The sequence below is a fragment of the Alexandromys fortis genome, unplaced genomic scaffold (assembly GCF_014885135.2).
Source record: "Alexandromys fortis isolate MF-2015 unplaced genomic scaffold, M_Fortis_MF-2015_v1.1 scaffold_80, whole genome shotgun sequence".
In the NCBI taxonomy this organism is placed as follows: Eukaryota; Metazoa; Chordata; class Mammalia; order Rodentia; family Cricetidae; genus Alexandromys; species Alexandromys fortis.
Window position 1 is genome coordinate 6,544,116 of NW_026068174.1, and position 19,111 is coordinate 6,563,226.

Genomic DNA, 19,111 nt, shown 5'->3' on the forward strand with positions numbered 1-19,111 from the left:
ATTAACAATCTCCAACTTGGAATATAACTCCACAAGACTTCCCTGACTGCCTCCCAGTCTCCATCAGTGTGGCCTGCCCATTCCTTCATTGTTACTTTACTTTATTGTGTTCTGAGGCTTGAAGGTAAGGACTTAATGTGAAAGAAGCGTTGTACTACCAAGCTACGTCCCTTGCCCTTGTTTCTTTGAGACAGAGTCTCCCTATGTAGCCCAGTTTGGTTTCGAACTTGTAACCCTCGTCTTAGCCTCCAAGTGCTAGAATTTCAAGCAAGTATCGCCATGCTCAGCTAGGGCTGGGTTCTCGTGTCTCCACCTCCAGCGAGTCTCCCATGGCTTCTCACTTATTACATCATTGCACCTGCTTGTGCCCTCCCAGCTCATTCTAAATTCCCGCCATAGCACTGTGCGTATGTGTGGGAGGGGGAACAGTTATACAGCCTTGAGAATGCCAAGTACTCGCTCTGTGACTGAGCTACACCCCAGCCCCCACGTTTCTTTTTATAACTTTATTTTCTCTGATTACATACTCAAAATTCTCACTGATCAGAAATACATCATCTAGTATGTAAAAGCTCACATCCTACAGAGAGCCACTGGGTTTATTTATTTCTCATTTTTTCCATATGTAGAATATGTATTAAAATGAGATCATACTATTGGTAGGTATCTTGTTATTTTACTTTTGTGGCTGTGTGATATTTCATTCTATGGCTATACCCAAATCCATTTAACGAGCTCCCCTCTCCCTCTCTCTGCTTTTTTTTTTTTTTAAGGTGGGGTACGGAAGAGGGACAGTCCTTGGGATTGAACCTGGGTCTTGCACAGTTGGGCAAATACTCTGCCACTGAGTTACAGTTCTAGTCCTAATCAAGCCACTGTTTTGTGTTGTTTGAGATTGGTGTCTGGGGGGGGGGTGTGCACGTGTGCGTGTAGACCACTGTATAGCTCAGACAGGCCTAGGACTCGAACTCTTCCTGCCTTTGCCTGAGAGCCAGACTTACTCGTGAACCATCACAGCAGATTCAGCTCCACTTTCAGGCATTTGGACTTGTGGCAGCCTTTGCTGCCTTCTCACGTCAGCCAACATTTTATACACACACCTTTGTGCCCTTCCAGCAGGGCTTTTTTCAGGCAATTCCCTAGAGTGGGATTGCTGAGTCAGAGGGTGTGAACATTTAAAATCACAATAGCCATTTCCATGTTACCCTTTCTGGAGTTGTACCACAACAGCATAACTAAAATGTGCCCCTCCCCAGTCCTGCCTTTCCTTTGGCACAGTCTTAGGAGTCAATCACTTGGTCACAAAGGGCACGGCTCCCTGTTTGCAACTACATTCTGAATGTGAGCACAATGCCTGGTATACAGTAGGCAGTTAATAAGTGCTGGATAATTGAGTTGGTAAGGGAGTGCAGGTGGAGATTTAAGTGTAAGGAAAGCCCTCAGTGTGTGTGTCTGTCTCTGTCTGTCTGTCTGTCTGTCTGTCTGTGTGTGTGTGTCTCTGTGTGTGTGAGAGACAGAGACAACCCACTGCAGGCTTTAAGATAGGGAACTAGTAGGTGTCAGAAGTCTTGACTGGTACCTCCTGCTATAGGAAGTCCACGGTCCTTGTCCTTCATGCTCCTGTTTCAGCTGCCCTCTGTGTACTTACCTCCTGCTTATTTTCTCTTCTGTCCCTAACTTCTTCTGAAGCTCCTTAAGAAACCATCCCTAGCGCTGGAGTGTGATGTAGCGTAAACAAGGCTCTGAGTTCCAGCTTCAGCACCAGAAAGGAAAGAAAGGAAGAAACTCTTTAATGTGGGCCTTCCTCCCTTTGCCTGGAAAGACGTCCCTGTTTCCAGGAGCTATTCAGAAGCCCACCAGGGTCCCTTCTCAAAGTCTGCAGTCTTCAGCTCCCCACACATGGCCTTCTCCTTCCTCTCACCCCCTTACAGACTTAATTAGCAGACACTCTCCAGTGAAGTTTTGCCTCGGTATGGATGCCTTTGTTCAATCCCTCCTGTTTTCCATACGTCCCTCACCTCAGTTCTTTGAGAGTATACCAGTGGTAGGGGTTTGGTCACACATGCCAGGCCAATGTTCAGGGGTACCAATGCACATGGACCAGTGAGCAGACAGAGAGAATGAAGAGTCTCAATGCAATGTTTTTAGGGCTGGATAGGTGTAAGGTGTTGCAAAGCCTAGCTGGGTTGTGGTTTGGAAGAGGGAAAGATGGAAGAACCAAAGAATTTAGTAAAAGGGATGTGTGGGGCCACAGGCACAAGGAACCATAAGATGACAGCCCACTGATGGAAGTGGCGAGTCCAGAAGAGGAAGCTGGGATGGGGAAGAGGAGAGACTTACTGGTCTGGATTTGAGGAGCTGAGGGGTTGCTGCTCTGACTTCTAGGTGAGGAGATCCAGCTGCCTATGCAGGTCTCAGGCCTAGAGGTGGCAGAGGATGACATTGGTAGAATAGTGAGATGGGATCAATTCTCCCAAGGCTGTGAGCACAGGGCTGTGGGATAGGACCTTGAGCCATGACGTCATATGTACAAGAAGGCAGGAGGAAAGATTGGCCTAAACCCACTGTGTGGCCCCAGAAGCCCGAGGACTTAGAGAAAATCAGAGGGCAGGGGTCATACTGGCTTTTCTCTAGAGAGAAGAGTCTGGAACCAGGTTGAGCAGTCAAAGTAGGAAGGAAACCTAGGTCTGGGGCCTTCTTGAACATTTGAGAGGGAAAGGGAGGGAACACCCTGGGGATTTGTGAGTCACTTCCCCTCCAGAGGGAGGACTGAGGGCCTGCGAATGGAGCCTCTGTGTCCACTGAAGGGGACATTTTTGTTACTCACTGGAATTTCCAGCAAGTTGGAGTGGGTGGGGTAGTTTTAGCCTTGGATGTTTGGGGAGCAGATTCTGTGAGGCTCAAGGGTTTAGGGAAGAAGTGGGTGCTGAGTCTACTGTGAGTAGGACTGTGGAGAAGTTAAGGTACTCTAAAATTAGGCTGCTTCAAGGTAGCTCAGGCTCTCTTGGATTGGCTATCGTCCTGTGCTGCCCGCTGCTCTGACCAGTTTGGGCACTGCACGCTGCTCATGTAGAGCCCCCCGGGTAGAAGGCAGAAGAACCTGTAACTCTGGGCCCTGAGCTGGCACATTTGTGCCCTAGGGAATGCCCAGCCTGGCTGTTCCCAAACCAAATGAGGGATTGTGGCTTGAGAGGGCCCTTCAGATATCTGGCTATTTATAACCCAGTCAGAGCAAAACTGGACCGAGAGAGAAAGCAGTGGATGATGGGTAGGAGATGCCTTTGCAAGGCACTGGTGGGACAGACCCGGGCCCCAGAGAGCCCATCATACCTTTCTCAGACTGTTTCAGCTTTGGTGGCAGGATGGAGCCTGTATCTGGTGAGGGTACGTTTTCTATTATTGACAGAATGACAAGAGCCTCTTCCGGACTTCAGAGTTCCAGAAAATTTTTTTTTAAAGAGTAGGATAAGAAACTATACTCATTCCCTTTCATTTCCCCTCCCTCCTCAGCCAGGGTGCCCAGTGGAGTTGAGAGGAGTTGGCATGGTGGGTCCCAACTGGGACGGTTTGCCTTCCTTTGGAAATGGCCTCAACAGTTTGACTCTGCCCTGTGGCCATATGGTTGCCACTGATAAGTGAATGTGTTGTGTACGAAAGGCTGGTCATAAACGGCATATGAGATTTTGATGGACAGATTCAGAAACCGCACCACCTGGTTGGTGGTACCTGTTACACAGATTTACAAAGATAAAGTATTGGATTGGTATATGAAGCCGAATTTTATTCCAAGCTGCCAAATCTTCTAAGAGGAGATGGGACAGAGAGACCCTTAGGGGAAACTCCTCCCACATAACCACAGCTGGCTACCAATTGCAAGAATAAAGGCAGTGTGGCCATCCTTAAGCCTAGCTCAGAGCAAAGATGTGGTTTAGTGTGCTGTGCTTTTTTTTTTTTTAATGTAGGTCTGGAGAGATGGCTCAGCCGTTAAAGGCTAGGCTCACAACCAAAAATATAAGAAATGTAGATTACTTGCTTTCATTTTAAAGTCAGGAGATTTTATTTAACCATTCATATTTTCCCTTGTGTGTGGTGACACAGGATGAAGCAGAGCCAGGCAGGTCTCTGAGTTTCAGGCCAGTCTGACCTACATAGCAGGTTCCAGGATGGCCAGAGCCACACTGAGAGATCCTCTCTCAAAAACAACTGTAGGGGGCTGGAGAGATGGCTCAGAGGTAAGAGTATTGCCTGTTCTTCCAAAGGTCCTGAGTTCAATTCCCAGCAACCACATGGTGGCTCACAACCATCTGTAATGAGGTCTGGTGCCCTCTTCTGGCCTGCAGGCATACACACAGACAGAATATTGTATCCATAATACATTAAATAAATAAATAAATATTTTTTTTAAAAAAACAACTGCAGGGAGCTGGAGAGATGGCTCAGTGGTTACAGGTACTTGCTAATCTTACAGAAGACCTGGGTTTGGTTCCTAGCACCTACATGGCGGCTCACACCCATCTGTAACTACTGTTCAGGGGATTTGAACTGAATCTGATGCCTTTTGACCACTGCTAGCATGAGACGCACAATTGGCACCCATACCCACTCCCCTACACCCCCCATGCACACACACAGTGGGGGGTAAGGAGAGGGAGAGAGGCAGGCAAAACAATCATACATGTACAGTAAAAAGAAAAACAACAAAAAGAACAAACAAGTCTAGCTTGGCTACGTACAGAGATCCTGCCTCAAAACAAAACTAAAACCATAAAGACTGCAGGTTTTGCAAACTTGAGCCTGTATTGCTTTTGGGGAACACTAATTGGCCGGAGGTGCCGTGGTTTCTTCAGCTCCTTTAGGCCCTCTGCGGCTTGCCCTACCTGAACTTTGAATGAGTGCTAAAGATGTGCCCACGGTTAGCTGCCTTGGATGTTGAGTTGTGAAAGAGTCGCTGCTGCTGGCCCTAGACTCCTCCCCCACTGGGGGGTGTGTCCCTTAGGGTCAGGGTGAGCCTGGGATGTGAGCCTCACCCTCTGCATGAATTTGGAATGTGGAAGACACTGAGGGAAGCAGTCTGGGAGCAGGGAGGGTGGGTAATGCACCTGTCCTAGATTGTGTATCCTGGCCTTGTAGGGCTGGCCCTCCCCTTGTGAGGTGCAGAAATACTCCAAGAAAAGTGGAAAGTGGCGTTGCCAGTAGCACCTGACCTTAATGTGGCTCCCGCGTGGTCCCCGGTGCCCAGTGACGTGTGCTTAGGACCCTGTCTGGCACTATGCTCGGGTTGGGCATAAAACAGGCCAGTGCCTTCCTGTACAAGTACAAAGCCTCGTTTACTCTACCGTGGTGCAATGGCAACTGCGGTTTCTCACCGGCAGTGGGCCTCCCCTCTGCGAAGGTGTTGGATCCTGAGGCCGGGGTGCGAAGGGGGCTCTGGCTTGTGACATCCCATGGGAACCTAGACTGAGTGGATGAAGGGTGACTTCTGGGGGAAGCCTCTGCTGCTCCCCCTTGCCCAAGGGCTCCAGCGAGAAGTTGTAAATAAAGCTTGTCTCTGGGAAGCAGACCTCCCCCTGCGCCCGCCCGGCCTGTCTGCGGCCTCCTCCCTCCCTCCTCCTCCGCTCCAGAAGCCTCCGCCAGCCTCTCGCCCGCCCGGTGACCACAGAAGGAACGAGCAGCTCCACCTCGCAAGTCAAGACGTGCGTTTCCTGTGCTTTTGGAGCAATCGGGCCTCCGGGTCCAGAAAGGGCGGGCTCTGTGTGGCCAGCAGCGCAGCGGCAGGGCGCCTGGACGAACCCGGCAGCGGGCCTGGGGCGAGCAGAGCGGCGACTGAGGAAGGAACGAACCGCGGAGGGTGCTGGCTGTCGCCCCTGCCCTGCATTCGTCCACGAGCCGCTTCCCGGAGGCCCCGCTTCCCCTTTCGCAGGGTGGGGACGCGCGGGAGGCGGGCCCGGCGCGCAGGACGGCTGGAAAGCGGCAGCAGGAAAAGGTTCATAATGGAGCCTTTCATCGCGAGCCGGTGGCCAGGTGCCAGGACCGATTCCGCGGAGGCCAACATGCTGGAGTAGGCCTGCCCTGAGCTCTTCCCCGCCCGCCCGCCCGCCCGTCCCCTGCCTGCCTCCCTCCCTGCTGGGGCGCGCGCGGCTGCTGCTGCCGCCGCTGCTGCCACCGCTGCGTGGACCCTGCTTCCTGTTTGCCCTCTGCAGCTCTGGCTGCCATGGAAGAGGAAGAGGAGGCAATAGGCTTTTTGGACAAGGTTCTGGAGGATGAAGATGTGTTTCTCCTGGAGGAGTGTGAACTGGGAACCCCGACCAGCCCTGGCTCAGGGTCCCCCTTCTTGGTGGCTGTGAAGGTGGGAATGTGACACGCCCTGGATGCTTGTGGGGAGGGGGCAGGGCTGGCAGCTCTTGACTGATGCTGAAACCGTGTTTGGAGAGAAATGGCTGATGTGTGCACAAGCCTCATGGCTGAGTGGAAGAGCCCAACTCAGCATGAGATGGGCTGGCACGTTCCTGCCAGAGGATTGAAGGCTATGCTCTTTGAGCAGCTGTTCTTGAGGGAGAGGTGGAGTGCCTGCTTGCCCTGCACCAGTTGTCCTAGGGCAGTGACTGCTGGCTTTCCCCTCAGTCAGCTGTGTTAGGGGATCTTTTTGGCTGTGACATGAGTCACCTGGTGGCCTGTCACTGATGTGAGTCTATTGCCCCCAGAGGAGCTGACTGACTTGAAACTGGTGGGCAATAATTCATTTGTTTCCATGGCAACCAGAGGATAAGGGTATTTGTAAAGTGTGGCCATGGGAGCTACCCCTTTTCCAAGGAGGAAACTGGCGACTTGGTGTGTCTTGACTAATGCAAGTGGTCATTTAGGAAGACCAAGAGTCTGAGGTCACTTGGGCTTTCTTGAAGGAAAATAATTGAATCAGCTGGAGAAGGGGCGGGAACAACTGTCAGATAGGTAAGCGGTTTCCCCAAGGTGGGCAGAGGCAGGACCGGCCCACTTCCTCTAGGGTTGTAACCCTGCAGCAGAGCTCCAAGAGAGGTGCATCAGGAGGGAAGGGGCTGTGCCAATAGTTTTGCCTTCTTCCTTGTCTGTCCTTTCCCCAGGGGTACAGCTTCCCCTGGGAACCTGAAGAAATACATTGGTTTCTCACCCTCACCTACCTCTAAGAACTTTAGCCACAGCCGGTCGTTTCTCTCTTCTGTGTCTGGAGGGAGGGCCTGTGAGGACTGTAGCAGGGAGTTTGCACACTGCAAAGCCAGCTACCTAACCACATGGGCCCCGGAGGGTGTGGTGTTCAATGCATTACCAGGACTAGGTGTCTGAGACTCCCTGAGTCTTCGCTTACCATAGGATGATCACCGCCTCACCCTGCCCACACTCTGGTGTGGCTCCAAGAAGGAACTAATGGAGACTAAGAATAGACTGTAGACCCAGGTTAGGTAGGTGGCAGATAGGCAGGGTTGGGGTGGAGCAGTGATGCAGGCTTGGGTGGGAGCTGCAATGGGATCTGTTTGGTAATCTGGTGCGAGTTTAGAGCACCGGATTAAGTCGTGTCCCTCGTTGGACCCACAAAACCTCTGTACTTAGGTTTTCCAGTCTTCCCACCAGTCTCTCTATGAGCCAAGAAGCATGCCGGGAGTTCCAGTCATGGGATGACCAGTCAATAAGGTTCCCGATGAATCTCCCGGGCCCTCCCAGCACAGGTCTCAATACCACTCATGCTGCCTCCTAGGTGCATCCTTTCTCTGGGTCGTCACTGCTGACCACTGCGTGGTACTGGGTGTATGACTGGGAACAGTGAAAATTGTTGGAATGACTGAGGTTTGTTGGGACACACAAAAGCTATGCCAGGTTCCTGACCTTGATAGGTGGCACATGGTTGCCACAGGGGTCCTGGACACACAGCATGCCTGAAAGCATCCTTCTTTCCAGGTCCCATAATGCCTGGATAGAGCCCTTCCTTCCCTCCCACTTCTCTTCCCTGCTTCCGTGTTTCTGGAGGTAGCTTCAGCCTGGGAGCTTCTTGCTCATCTGTAATACCTCTCTCACACCTGCTTCCTCCATCAGGCTTGGCCGTAGCCCAGGGCTGCAGAGAAGTGGAAAGCAAGCCCATCATTTCATTCAACACGTGCTGTCAGGTTGTGTTCTAGCCTAAGCCCTCGCCCTGGCACCGTGGAGGAGACAAGGCATGGTCCTTCCTCCCAGAGGCGAGGATCACGTTCACAGGGAATAGATAGGAAAGTGAAGTAAGAAAGCACCCAGGCCGTGAGAGGTGTTCTGATCAGAGGATACCAGCATCCAACTGTGGTGGAGACTGCCTGTAATACTAGCCTTCAGGAGGTTGAGGCAGGAGAAACACCAGGAGTTCAAGGCCAGCCTGAACTACTTAGTGAGTTCCAAGTCAGTATGGGTTATGAGTAGTTTCAGAACCATAAGCCGAATCAAGAAGACTCCCAGATTCAGAGGAGGAGAGGGACCACTTCTGATTGAGTCAGGGCTGGACCAAGTACATGTTTGCACGTGTGCAGGGACCAAAGGGCCTTTCTAGGTGATGCTCCGGCGTCCTGGCTGCAGATGGGCTTGGCTCGCTCCTCTGCTCCTCCGTGGCAGCTGGTAGGAATCCAAGGCAATTTGCTCTTTGCTATTACTTTACTTCACGAGTACTTACCTTAAACAGTAGTTGTGCTACTGTGCATTTGCCCAAATGCCAGCCCTATAAATCAATCCTGCTTTCACTGTAATTTCCGAGGTGCTTTATCTTCCTAAGGGACAGATGCAAACCTGACTGGTTCTCTCCAGAGCTGTAGCTGGAGCTTGCTACATCTCACACACAACCCAGCTTCCTTTCAGGAGTTAACGATCTGTAAACTCATAATGCAGATACTGATAGCAACATCACATCCCATCTGTAAAACGGTGCATACTTTTCCAAAAAGATTTTCACACAGTTCTATTTAAAGGTAGATAGGGCTGACGGGTGGGGCCTGGTAGAAGCTGCTATTTCAAGGAACTCATTTGTCAGGAATAAAAAGCCCTTTTGTATTCCATATTAACTCTTCAGGTATTATTCTGTGCTTAAAGAGAATGGGTTGTCGGAAATGCCTGTATTCCTGTTTGAATGACCATTCAGGTCTTTTCTTAGGCTCCAGCACCTTTGCTGCAGGGAGGCCCATCACCCTATTGGTGTTTCCTGAAGTATGGGCCTCATAGGTGGTGACTTGAGGGACAGTTTTAGGTGACACCTTGATATATATGTTTTAAAGTTAAGTATATGTGTTTAATGTAGATGAGGAAAAATTGGACTAATACATCATTCCTATGATTTGGTATAAGGCTTAGGATAAGATTGCATTTAAGAAAAATCAGTACCTAGCAAGGCATGGTAGATCATGCCTTTTATACCAACACTTGGGAGGCAGAGGCAGGAGGATCTCTGTGAGTTCAAGGCCAGTCTAGCCCACATGGTGAAAACTTGTCTCAAAATAAAAAAAAAAGAAAGAAAGGAAAGAAAGGAAAAAAAAGAGAGAGAGAGAAAGCAAGCAAATCAACACTGCTCCATACCTCTAATCCCAGTGCTTGGAGGCTGAGGCCGAGTAGTACAAATTTGAGGCCATGTAGAAGGACTCTGTCTCAAAAAAAAAAATTGATTGTAAAGAATGATATTAAGTAGCTAACATGCCAGTGTGGCAAGGCTGTAATGGTGGGAGGTGAACAACTAAGGTTCTTAAACATATATGGAGTATGTGAATCTGCTCCAAATTTTAGGTAGCAGTAAAGTGGAAGATGAAAATCTACCACCAAGAGAAGGGGCATTTGGGGAGACGAGAGACTCTGTGTACTGTGCTCTCTTAGGTATGACAGGCCAGCTGTGCTGAGTGTCCCTTGCAGACTGGTGTGGCCCTTGGGCTAACTGGTGCTGTCTGTGAAGTCTGAGACCCTTGCTGCTTAGCTTGTGGCTTTACAGCACAGCTAGACCCGGCCCCGCCTGCTAAGCCCTCACTGTTGCCTTGGAAAAGATAAAGGGCATGGAAAGATTGTTTCTTGACTTGGCCTAGAACCAAACCTTAGGAGGCTTTATTTAGCCCCTGAACGCTGCGGCAGCCCAGGCCAGAGCTGGCCACAGCTTATCCATAGATGCTACCGTAGTGACCTGGGGGCCTCGAGATGACGAGCTTTCAGCCTAGCAGACTGTAAATTGCTGGGGATAAAGGGGTTCACTAGGGCTGCAGTTTGTAAGCCCTGGTTGGAGAGAAAGAGGTGTCACCCCTTCTGTGTTGGGGAAAGACTAGCTGTGTGTCAGAGCCCAGGGGAAAGCATGCCGAGAGCAACCATCTCTGCATTTATGTTACCAATGTCCAGCATGTAGTAGCGAAGGAGGAAATGAATGCTGAGCCCTGGTATTTTAGAGACAAGCAAATCCCCAATAAGGACTAAAGAAACAGTTGTCAATTTACAGCAATTTATTTATTTATTTGTTTGAAGTTTATTGATTACATCGCAAGAGGGCAGAAGCCAGACAGTAACTCAAGAACCATGTGCATCTATATCAAGAATGTCCCAACACAGAAACACATATGGTCTCGAGAAATCTGTCCCTTGTCCAAAGATGGAAGTCTCTCCAGTGCTAGCTGTTAGTAAAATTTACAGAGCTTAACTTCACATCACTAAATTCTCAGGTGCCTACACCCCATCCTAGCTTGAATTTTAGGAGTGTAGCCCAGAGAGGGGACTCTTGGGGGTGACTGATTATTACCTTTTAAGAGTGAGTCTTCCAGATCTCGTTTCAAAAAAGCAGTCTTAGGGATAGGGTTATGAGGTGAGGGTCTTGTTAAGATGGACTGTTAGGAGGCAGAGGGTCTTGCTCCAGGGTGAAAGAAGGCTTCCTTGGAGCAGGGTCCAGATCTCCAGAATCTAAGGAGCACTGAGGAGCTCACCTCTCTACAAGATGTTTGCCATATGCTCAGATAAATCCTTGGATGCCAGGGTACAAGTGAGGAATGTAGGGGAGCAGTGGTTTCCAGCACGGAGGGCAAGTGCAGGTCAGGTTTGGGAAGCAGCTGGCCGGGGGTGGGGTGGGAGGGTGGAAGGGGACGGGGGAGGCACTGTGCATCTGACTTGAGGGCTGGAGCCCAATTGCAAACTCCAATCGATACTCCAGTGTGTGCTGGAGGTCAGGCTGTCTCGAAGCAGCCATTTGCACCCCCTGTGCCTCAGGACCCTAATGGTCACACCTACCAGCCTGTGAGATGCCAGCGAGGAGCACTTAGCACAGGTCCTGGGAGTTGTGAAACCGTCAATAAATAACTGCCCTTCCTTAGCGTGGAGTTTGCCCTGGGTTCCTACTGCTGCCGAAACAAATCAACACAAACTCACAGCTAGAAACATCCCTGATTTAGTGTCTTGCTTAGCTTCAGGAAGCTTTCAAAGACTAAATCCATTTCACCTTTCCCCTACATTCCCCGGCTACAGGTCCCATTCTCTAGCCAGCAGTTTAGCGCCCACCACCTCGTTGTCACATTGTCTGCTCTCTTACTTCCCTCTGTCTATAAGGACCCTCTGACTCCTAAGGGTCCACTTAGGAATCTTTGTATATTTAATCATATTCACCGAGTCCCTTAGTAACACGGTCCTGGGTTTGAGGGAGCCACATGTAGGCACCTGTGGAGTCATTGTTCTCTTTATTTTAGGGTGAGATAACAATTTGGAGAGTTGGAGGCCCGGCAGCCTTCAGACATTTGAACCACTCAGGAAATGGTATGAAGAATACCCCTTCAGAAAGCCATCAGGGACACTGGGGTGGGTTTTCTTTGTGGCCTGAGAGGTTTCTGGTGGCTTGATAAACTTTTCTAGCTTACATTAAGGGTGCGCATTTGATGCCAGAAGGGAGCTATTTGAGACAAAAGGTATATAAGTACAAGCTTGGAAAAGGTGTAGGGAGGGAGGAAATCATCCCAAGGGTGAAGGATGCGGAGGACGTGGGGTGGGTCCCAGCTCTGCCTCTTTACAGTCTCGGTTGTTGCTGTTGTATAATGAGGAAATTTAGAACCCATTTCAGTGTGGGTGCCTGAGGGCCAAAAGGCAAGTATGGAGAGGGGTTAGAGCCTCTTTTGTAAAGGTCAGGTGTGATGTGGGATGGAGGCTTGGGGAAGAAGAGTGTGATGCAGTTGTTGCAAAAGGCTGAGGGAGATCACCCACTAGCCAGGCAGGTACCATCAAGGCTGTGCAGGTTTTAGGTGCTGAGGCTGAGGGAGGAAGTGAGACTTCAGCTGTGCTGTGAAGAAGAGGTGTCACTTAGCCAAGAGAAGAATGCATCAGGCACCATCAACAGGGAAAACCCAGCTTCAGGGACTGAGCATGCCTAGCTTTGGACCTGGAAGAGATTGGGAGTTGGGGAAGACCCTGAGGCCACGGCAATAGCTGCAGCCCAAGTCATAGTTTATGACATCTTTATTTATCTTTGTTTCTTTCTACTCTTTCTCTCCTACTAGATTATAAACCAGCAGACAAAGGGCTTTGCTTGTTTCCTGTGTAGCCATTGAGGTTGCCATGCGTTTGTTCAGTAGTAACTGGTTTGTTTGTTTGTTTGGTTTTTGGTTTTTTTTTTTTTTCGAGACAGGGTTTCTCTGTGCTACTTTGGAGCCTGTCCTGGAACTAGCTCTTGTAGAGCAGTCTGGCCTTGAACTCACAGAGACCCACCTGCCTCTGCCTCCCAAGTGCTGGGATTAAAGGCGTTTGTTGAATGGACAGATTTAAGTGAACCTATCTCTTCTAATTAAATTTTGTAGTATTTATATTAAGTCTTTGAAAAGAAGGTGTTCTTGGGAGATTGATCTTACTGCAGTTGGCTGGAGAGAGAGAGAGAGAGAGAGAGAGAGAGAGAGAGAGAGAGAGAGAGAGAGAGAATTCAGAGATCAGTTATACAAACTTAGGTGGGAGGAACCAGTCCCGGAGATAGCAAGAAGACTTCCAAACATGGCAGAGGGGAGGGAGAAAGACTGGCGAGCAGCCAGGAATAAACTTGAGGGTTCTACATGATGAAGATTAAATGTTTTTCACTGAAGGTAAATTTTTAACACTCTCTTTGTACCAACCACTGTGCTGGTCGGTGGCATCTGGCTTAACAAGCATGATTGACACCACGGGGAAGAGGAACTCAAGAGGGAGGGAAATCTAGCACGGGTCTGTGCCTTACATCCTAAGGAATGGCTGAGGTGAGCGCGGGCGGGCCACAGCTGACACCTGTGACGGTGCTAAGTCCCTAGGACTGAAGACACCAGCACAGGTGCCCTGAGGCCAGGGTTCTCATACTCATTTCCGTCCCATTCTCTCAGTTTATAGATCACTTCCTGGGGGGTGGGGTGGTGGGGGTGTCCGTCCTTTGCTGTTCCGTCCATAACCGAACTCAACCTTCGTCATGAAAGAATCTTCCTTCTCCAGAGCAGATGTAAAGCGGGTCCTTGGTGACCCTAGTTACCCCTGGGAAGTTGGCTAGGTAGAGAATGCTGAGAGCAGCAGAGGTTGCTGAGAAAGCAAGGCTGGGAGAGAAACGGCACAAGCCGGTAGCAGGAATATGCTTTTTCTTTGACATTTCATTGTTTTCAAAATTTTCTATAATATAGTATCTGGCACCACACGGAGACTGATGACATCAACCTCAGCCCTTGAGATGTGGAGGCAGGAGTATTGCTGTGGCTTCCAGACCAGCTTGGACTACTGAATGGCATTCTGTGTGGAAACAGACAGCAATAATAATGCTAACCATATGACTTTTTACCACCTTTGCACATGTTGGTTAAAAGAAGAGGAAAAAAAGGCAGAGAGAGGGGCTGGAGAGATGGCTTGGTGATTGAGAGCACTGGTTGTTCTTCCAAAGGACCCGGGTTCAATCCCCAGCACCCACATGGCAGCTCACAGCTGTCTGTAACTCCAGTTTAAGGGTATCTGAACCTTCATACTAATGCACACAAAACAAATTCAAATAAATTATTTTTTTAAGAATGCAGAGAGACCGGTGTCTTGAGTTTTGGCACCCCTTTCATGAGTTTTTGGCTTGCTTTCTTGCAGGTGGAGGCAGGGAAGGGCCTGGAGATGAGGAAGCTGGTTCTCTCAGGCTTTCTGGCCAGTGAAGAAATCTACATTAACCAGCTGGAAGCCCTGTTGCTGGTGAGTACCTGAAGGAGGGTGTTGCTCAAACACTGCTCTTGGCATTGGAGAGGAAGGAGACCCACATAGGACAGACACACCAGTGCTCCACTGTTCACAGCTGGACATCCGAGAACTGGCTCAGTCACTGCCACGTTTTCATGACTGTGAGAGGCAGGGAAAGACGCACAGGTGTGGGAGGACAAGGATTCTCGAGGATGGTGATGACTGTGACGTTGTATGACGAACTGATACAGTGCTATGTGCTGTGGACACTTTGTTACCTCCCCAACGCTGTACTCTGGGTAGTGTCTACCAGTCCATAAAGCTGAGACTTCTTCGTCGCCCTGGGTCCAAGTCTTTCCTCCTCCCCAGGAAAGGAGAGCATTAGCACCGTCCTGAAGGCTCTCTGTCGGGAAATGTGAGATGGAAGGTGTCTGTTTTTAAAAGTGCTGTAGCTCAGAAGCGTTAGACCCGCCTGAGCTCTCGGTAAAGACGAAGGTGGTGTTGTGTGAATCAGATTGGGTGGTGACTATTAAAACAGCCTCCAGAGTTAAAAGCACCACACAGATGCGTTTGCCTTTGAGGGAAGTGCTTATTAGATGCGTCTGGGTATTATGCAGAGTGATTGTGCAGTGTAAATTCTTTTCTCTGGGTGTTGTATAGTCAGGTGGCATAAAATACTGTTTAAAAAATCTGAAGCAGGAGGATCATCGTGAGTTTGAAGCCACTGTGGGCTATAAAATGAGTTCAAGCCAGCCTGAAAACCTTGTCTGAAATAAACAAAGCAAAGCAAACAGATAAACCCCCCCAGAGAATCAGAGAGAAATGTAGACCGGGAGACGATGGTCCTCTTAAGTAAGATAACATTTATATACTTGCTGTAATGTGAGGTATCGCTCAGTGTCTTGACGTTTATGACCCAAGGAATGGCTATTGAATTGTAAAGCTATTTTGCAGGGCACTGTGCTGAACTTGTTTCGGGGTCTCCTTGGTAAGTCATGACTTCCAGATGGGAGACAGTGGCAGATAGGAGTCTGGTCTGAATCTAGAGCCAGGACTAGGACACAGCCTCACCCTGCTGTTCATGGAGGGTTAGTGCATTGTTTCCACACTGCGCGTCTCGGCCCCTTGGTGGGTTGTAAAAGCGGAGAGGTTTGAATCAGTACTTTAACACAAACAGGAAAAGAGTGTTCGTGTGCAACATCAGCAGTAAAGGTTAGGTGCTGTCAGGATGTGTGTGTATAGGTGATGTACAGGGGCTATTAACCTTTTGTTATTGCACCTAGTCTTCCCCCTACCCCTGGCTCTTTCTCCCCTTTCTCATGCAGCCCGCAGCCCAAGCTGGTCTTGAACTCACTCTGTAGCTGAGGCTAGCTTTGAACACCTGATCCTTTACCTCCACCTCCCAAATGCTAAGGTTACACTTATATGTTGGCCCACTACATTATTTCTTAAAATGTTTTGTAGATTCCCCAGGTAGTGGTGGGGCACACCTCTATTCCCAGCACTCAGAAGGCAGAGGCGGGCTGATCTCTATGAGTTTGAGGCCGGCCTTGATCTATAGTGCAAGTTCCAGGACTGCTAGGGCTACACAGAGAAAAACAAACAAAAAACACAAACAAAAAATGTTTTGTGGATTCAAAAACCACTGCTCTGCCAGATGTGAGAGTGTATGCTTATAATCCAAGCATTCCATAGGCTGAGGCAGAACAGTCGTGAGTCAGATGCCAGCCTGAGCTAGAAAATGCGACCTTGTCTCAGAACAAACAGGTGAGACGTTATCTTTGGAAAGCTATGCATAGATAGACTCTTTGGTCCTTAGTTTTCTTGTCTGAAGATGATACAGTCGCCCTTCCCTTCTCTTGAGAATCTATCCCAAGACCCTATGAATGCCTGCAAAACTCGGGATAGCACTGAATCCTAGGTATACTATGTATTTTCCTATGAGTACAAATCTGTAGGCAGATTAGGTACCTTAAGTTATTAACAATAATTAATAAAGTTGAACAATGGTAACCATATACCATAATAAAAATCATAACATGGCTTCTGCCTTGGAAAGTCCGAACACTAGTGTTTTCAGAGCATAGATGGCCACAGCTAACTAATAGTAGCAAAACATTGCTACATTGACACCTGTCTCCCTCTCTGGGTTGAGTAGATCAGGTGATCCTACAGAACATAGCTGGGTACTAAAGATAGGAGGCAGACAGACCTGTACCCCAAACTGCATTACTAGCAGAATGCAGATCTAAAAGGCACTGGACCACCTGGCTGTGAGCCCCCACTTCACACTCTGCCTGCGTGCAGTGGGAAGACTGTGTGTTTCATTGTTTCTGTCTGCAGTCTGGGTTCACAAACAGCACTCTGCATGGGACTGTAGTGAAGATAATCCATTGTACTCAGTTCTCAGAAAGGGCCTGTGTGTTACCTGGCACGGTTACTATTTCCTACAGAGCTGAGCAAAGACAGGTGAAGGCTCCTGTGTTCTTTTAGGTTTTGTTTTGAGACAGGGTCTTGCTATGTAGATCAGGCTGACCCCCCAAACTCAGAGCTATCTTCCTGCTTCTGCCTCCTGTGTTCTAGATAACAGTGAGTTTGAAAATCCAGGTCTTGCCAAGTATAATGGTATGTACCTGAAATCCCAGCACTCCAGAGGCTGTAGGAGTCTTTGGGTCCCCCTCCCCCCACCCCCAGTGGAGGAAGAGGTACTCCTGAGAGGTGTGCCTCCTTGCATTCCAACCTCCTTTATCAGATGTTCTCATCTGGGCAAAGATAGATTTGGGAGGAGTCTCCCTGCCACACCTTCTGCACAGCTCCTACCCCAAAGGCATAAGGACTGTGCTGTGTGGTTGCACACCCCTCCACTCCCACCCCGTTCACTCTGGCCACTCAGGACGGGGAGAGACCAATGGGAAGGTTTATTGCTGGAAGGCCCAAGGAATGGGTGGGCTGGGCTCTCCGCAGCCTCTGACTCTCTGGATAAACCTCTCAGTCTCTCCTACCTTCACAGATTTGGAGGCCTCCCCTTTCAGTCACTGAGGAGATCAATACTGCTTTTCCTGGGTGGTCTAGCTTAGAGGCAAAACTGTTTCTTTGGCTTTCTCTCCCCCTCCTTTTAACCACAGATGCCCTTATCCATCAGGGAGTGATTTGGAAGTGCAGTGTGTCTGTTTTCCTCTCAGTACTTCCTGTTGTGCGAAGGACTAAGCCTGTGTACCTCAGACTGTACACATGGACAGAAAGAGACAACAGACGGCAAAGCCACACCAGGCTCTGTCCCCAGCCCTTGGATGTTGACTAGGGCCATGGTTAGTAATCTCTTCGAGGCCACTGTTCCTGATGCATGTCTGTTACTCCTGAAGCCCAGGAGCCCAGGTTTGGGGATAGAGGATGGAGCTGTAAAAGAAAGAAGAGAAAACTAGATGGGTTGTAGTTCTACATAGGTCCTGTGCAGGTGTGGACTGTTGCTACAGTTCATCTCACCTTGGAGCCATGGTTGCCACAGCTAGCCCCATTGCCTCCTTCTCTTAGCCTTTCATTTTTGCTGTTTCTATCTGTCATAGTCCTGGGGCATCTCCCCTTGCTTATCTGCATGATAGGTTAACTACACCTCCTCCCTGAGCGCGTGGCTAGGTTAGTAACTAACTGTGCCTGGCAAGGGACAAACCCTTCATGGCTAGGAGGTGGAGGAAGTGGGCAGATTTCTTTCTCCTGTTTCGAAAGACCACTTGCTGGAGGACAAAGCAGACATGACTGTGTGAGATCAGAACTGGCCCAGCCCTATCTCTGGGAGAAGCTCCCAGGGTTGGAGTTGAGATCACCCAGGGGTTCTCTCTGAGAACAACCTTGCCATACAGCTGTACCGGGGAGGAGAGTTGAGGTGGCCGTTGTGTGTGTGCTAGCTCCCTGGCCCTAATGGCAGTATCAGGTCAAAGCTCAGTGAGAGGGGACTGGCCTAGAGGCCAGTATATAAGTCTTGAGATAAAAATAGCTGACAGGACCAGTCAGCCTTTCCCCCTTCCCTGTGGAGAACGGGGGGTGAGAGCAAAAGTTGCTCATCTGGTGAGAAAGTCTCATGCCTCCGGTGCAGGCTGGTCCGTGTGACTGGTCCTGGTTAGAGTACTTTTCTTCCCCTTTTGTAGACAGTGGGAAGTTTAGGAGGAAGCAGAGCTGTTGGGCCTGTCTTGGTGTAGGAGGTAGATGAGTGTGTGCTTCCCCAGCAGCCAGCTTCTGAGAAATCTTGGCCTTCCCAGGACTGTTCTCCTATTTACTTTGCTCCCTCCACACTGGGGGTTGTGCCAAGGTGCAAGGATGAGTGTCTTTGGAGTTCTGTGGCAATTTGTACCTGTCCATTGGGTCTTAGAGATGAAGAAGGTAGCTAGCCTGTTATGTCACATCTGAAGGGGAGTCTCCTGTAACCTTCCACCTAGGCATGGGAGAGCAGTGTACCTTTCTCCTGGTCCCCTGTGCCCTTGTCTGTGTGATCATGCAGCTCTCCCCTTGCTCAGCTCTCTCCAGCTTCAGGGGCCCCATTAGATGTCCCTTCTCCTTGAAACCCTAACTTCGCTGCTCCAGTATAGTCTTCTATTTTTGGTTGTGGGCCTAGCCTTTAATGGCCGAGCCATCTCTCCAGCCCTCCAGCATAGTCTTGAAACCACTTGGTTGGGATTTTATGATCCAAGTTGGGATTATCCTGCCTCACACTGGCTACCATGTTGTTTGATTTGTTTCAATCCATTTTTCAAATACAGTCTAAAGTTTTTAAGAAAGGAGATCAGGGATCATCAAAATGTTCTCCCACATCCTAGGCTTCTGTCGCTCCCTCCACAGAAATCCCTCTGCAGAATGCCGGGTCATTGCTTGGTCAACGGTGTGGTCAAAGCTGTGCTCCCTCTGCTTGACCCCACCCTGTGATCCATCCAGCCCCGCCTCAGCTCCTCTCCTCTCCTTTCCCACTGCACTAGACTTG

At 49.5% G+C, this 19,111-nt stretch overlaps 1 protein-coding gene across 4 annotated transcripts in view; it reads left to right on the top strand.

Annotated features, from left to right (window-relative positions):
- The window catches only part of Abr (ABR activator of RhoGEF and GTPase), a 199,698-nt gene that overhangs the window by 116,474 nt on the left and 64,113 nt on the right, over positions 1 to 19,111 (top strand). For 3 of the 4 annotated variants that reach the window (XM_050128662.1, XM_050128663.1, XM_050128664.1), the window contains exon 3: positions 14,059 to 14,157. In XM_050128662.1, coding sequence (XP_049984619.1) covers positions 14,059 to 14,157 — 99 coding nt within the window. Of the gene's footprint in view, positions 1 to 6,205; positions 6,347 to 14,058; positions 14,158 to 19,111 lie in introns of those variants that run through there. The other variant, XM_050128665.1, reaches the window with a different exon arrangement.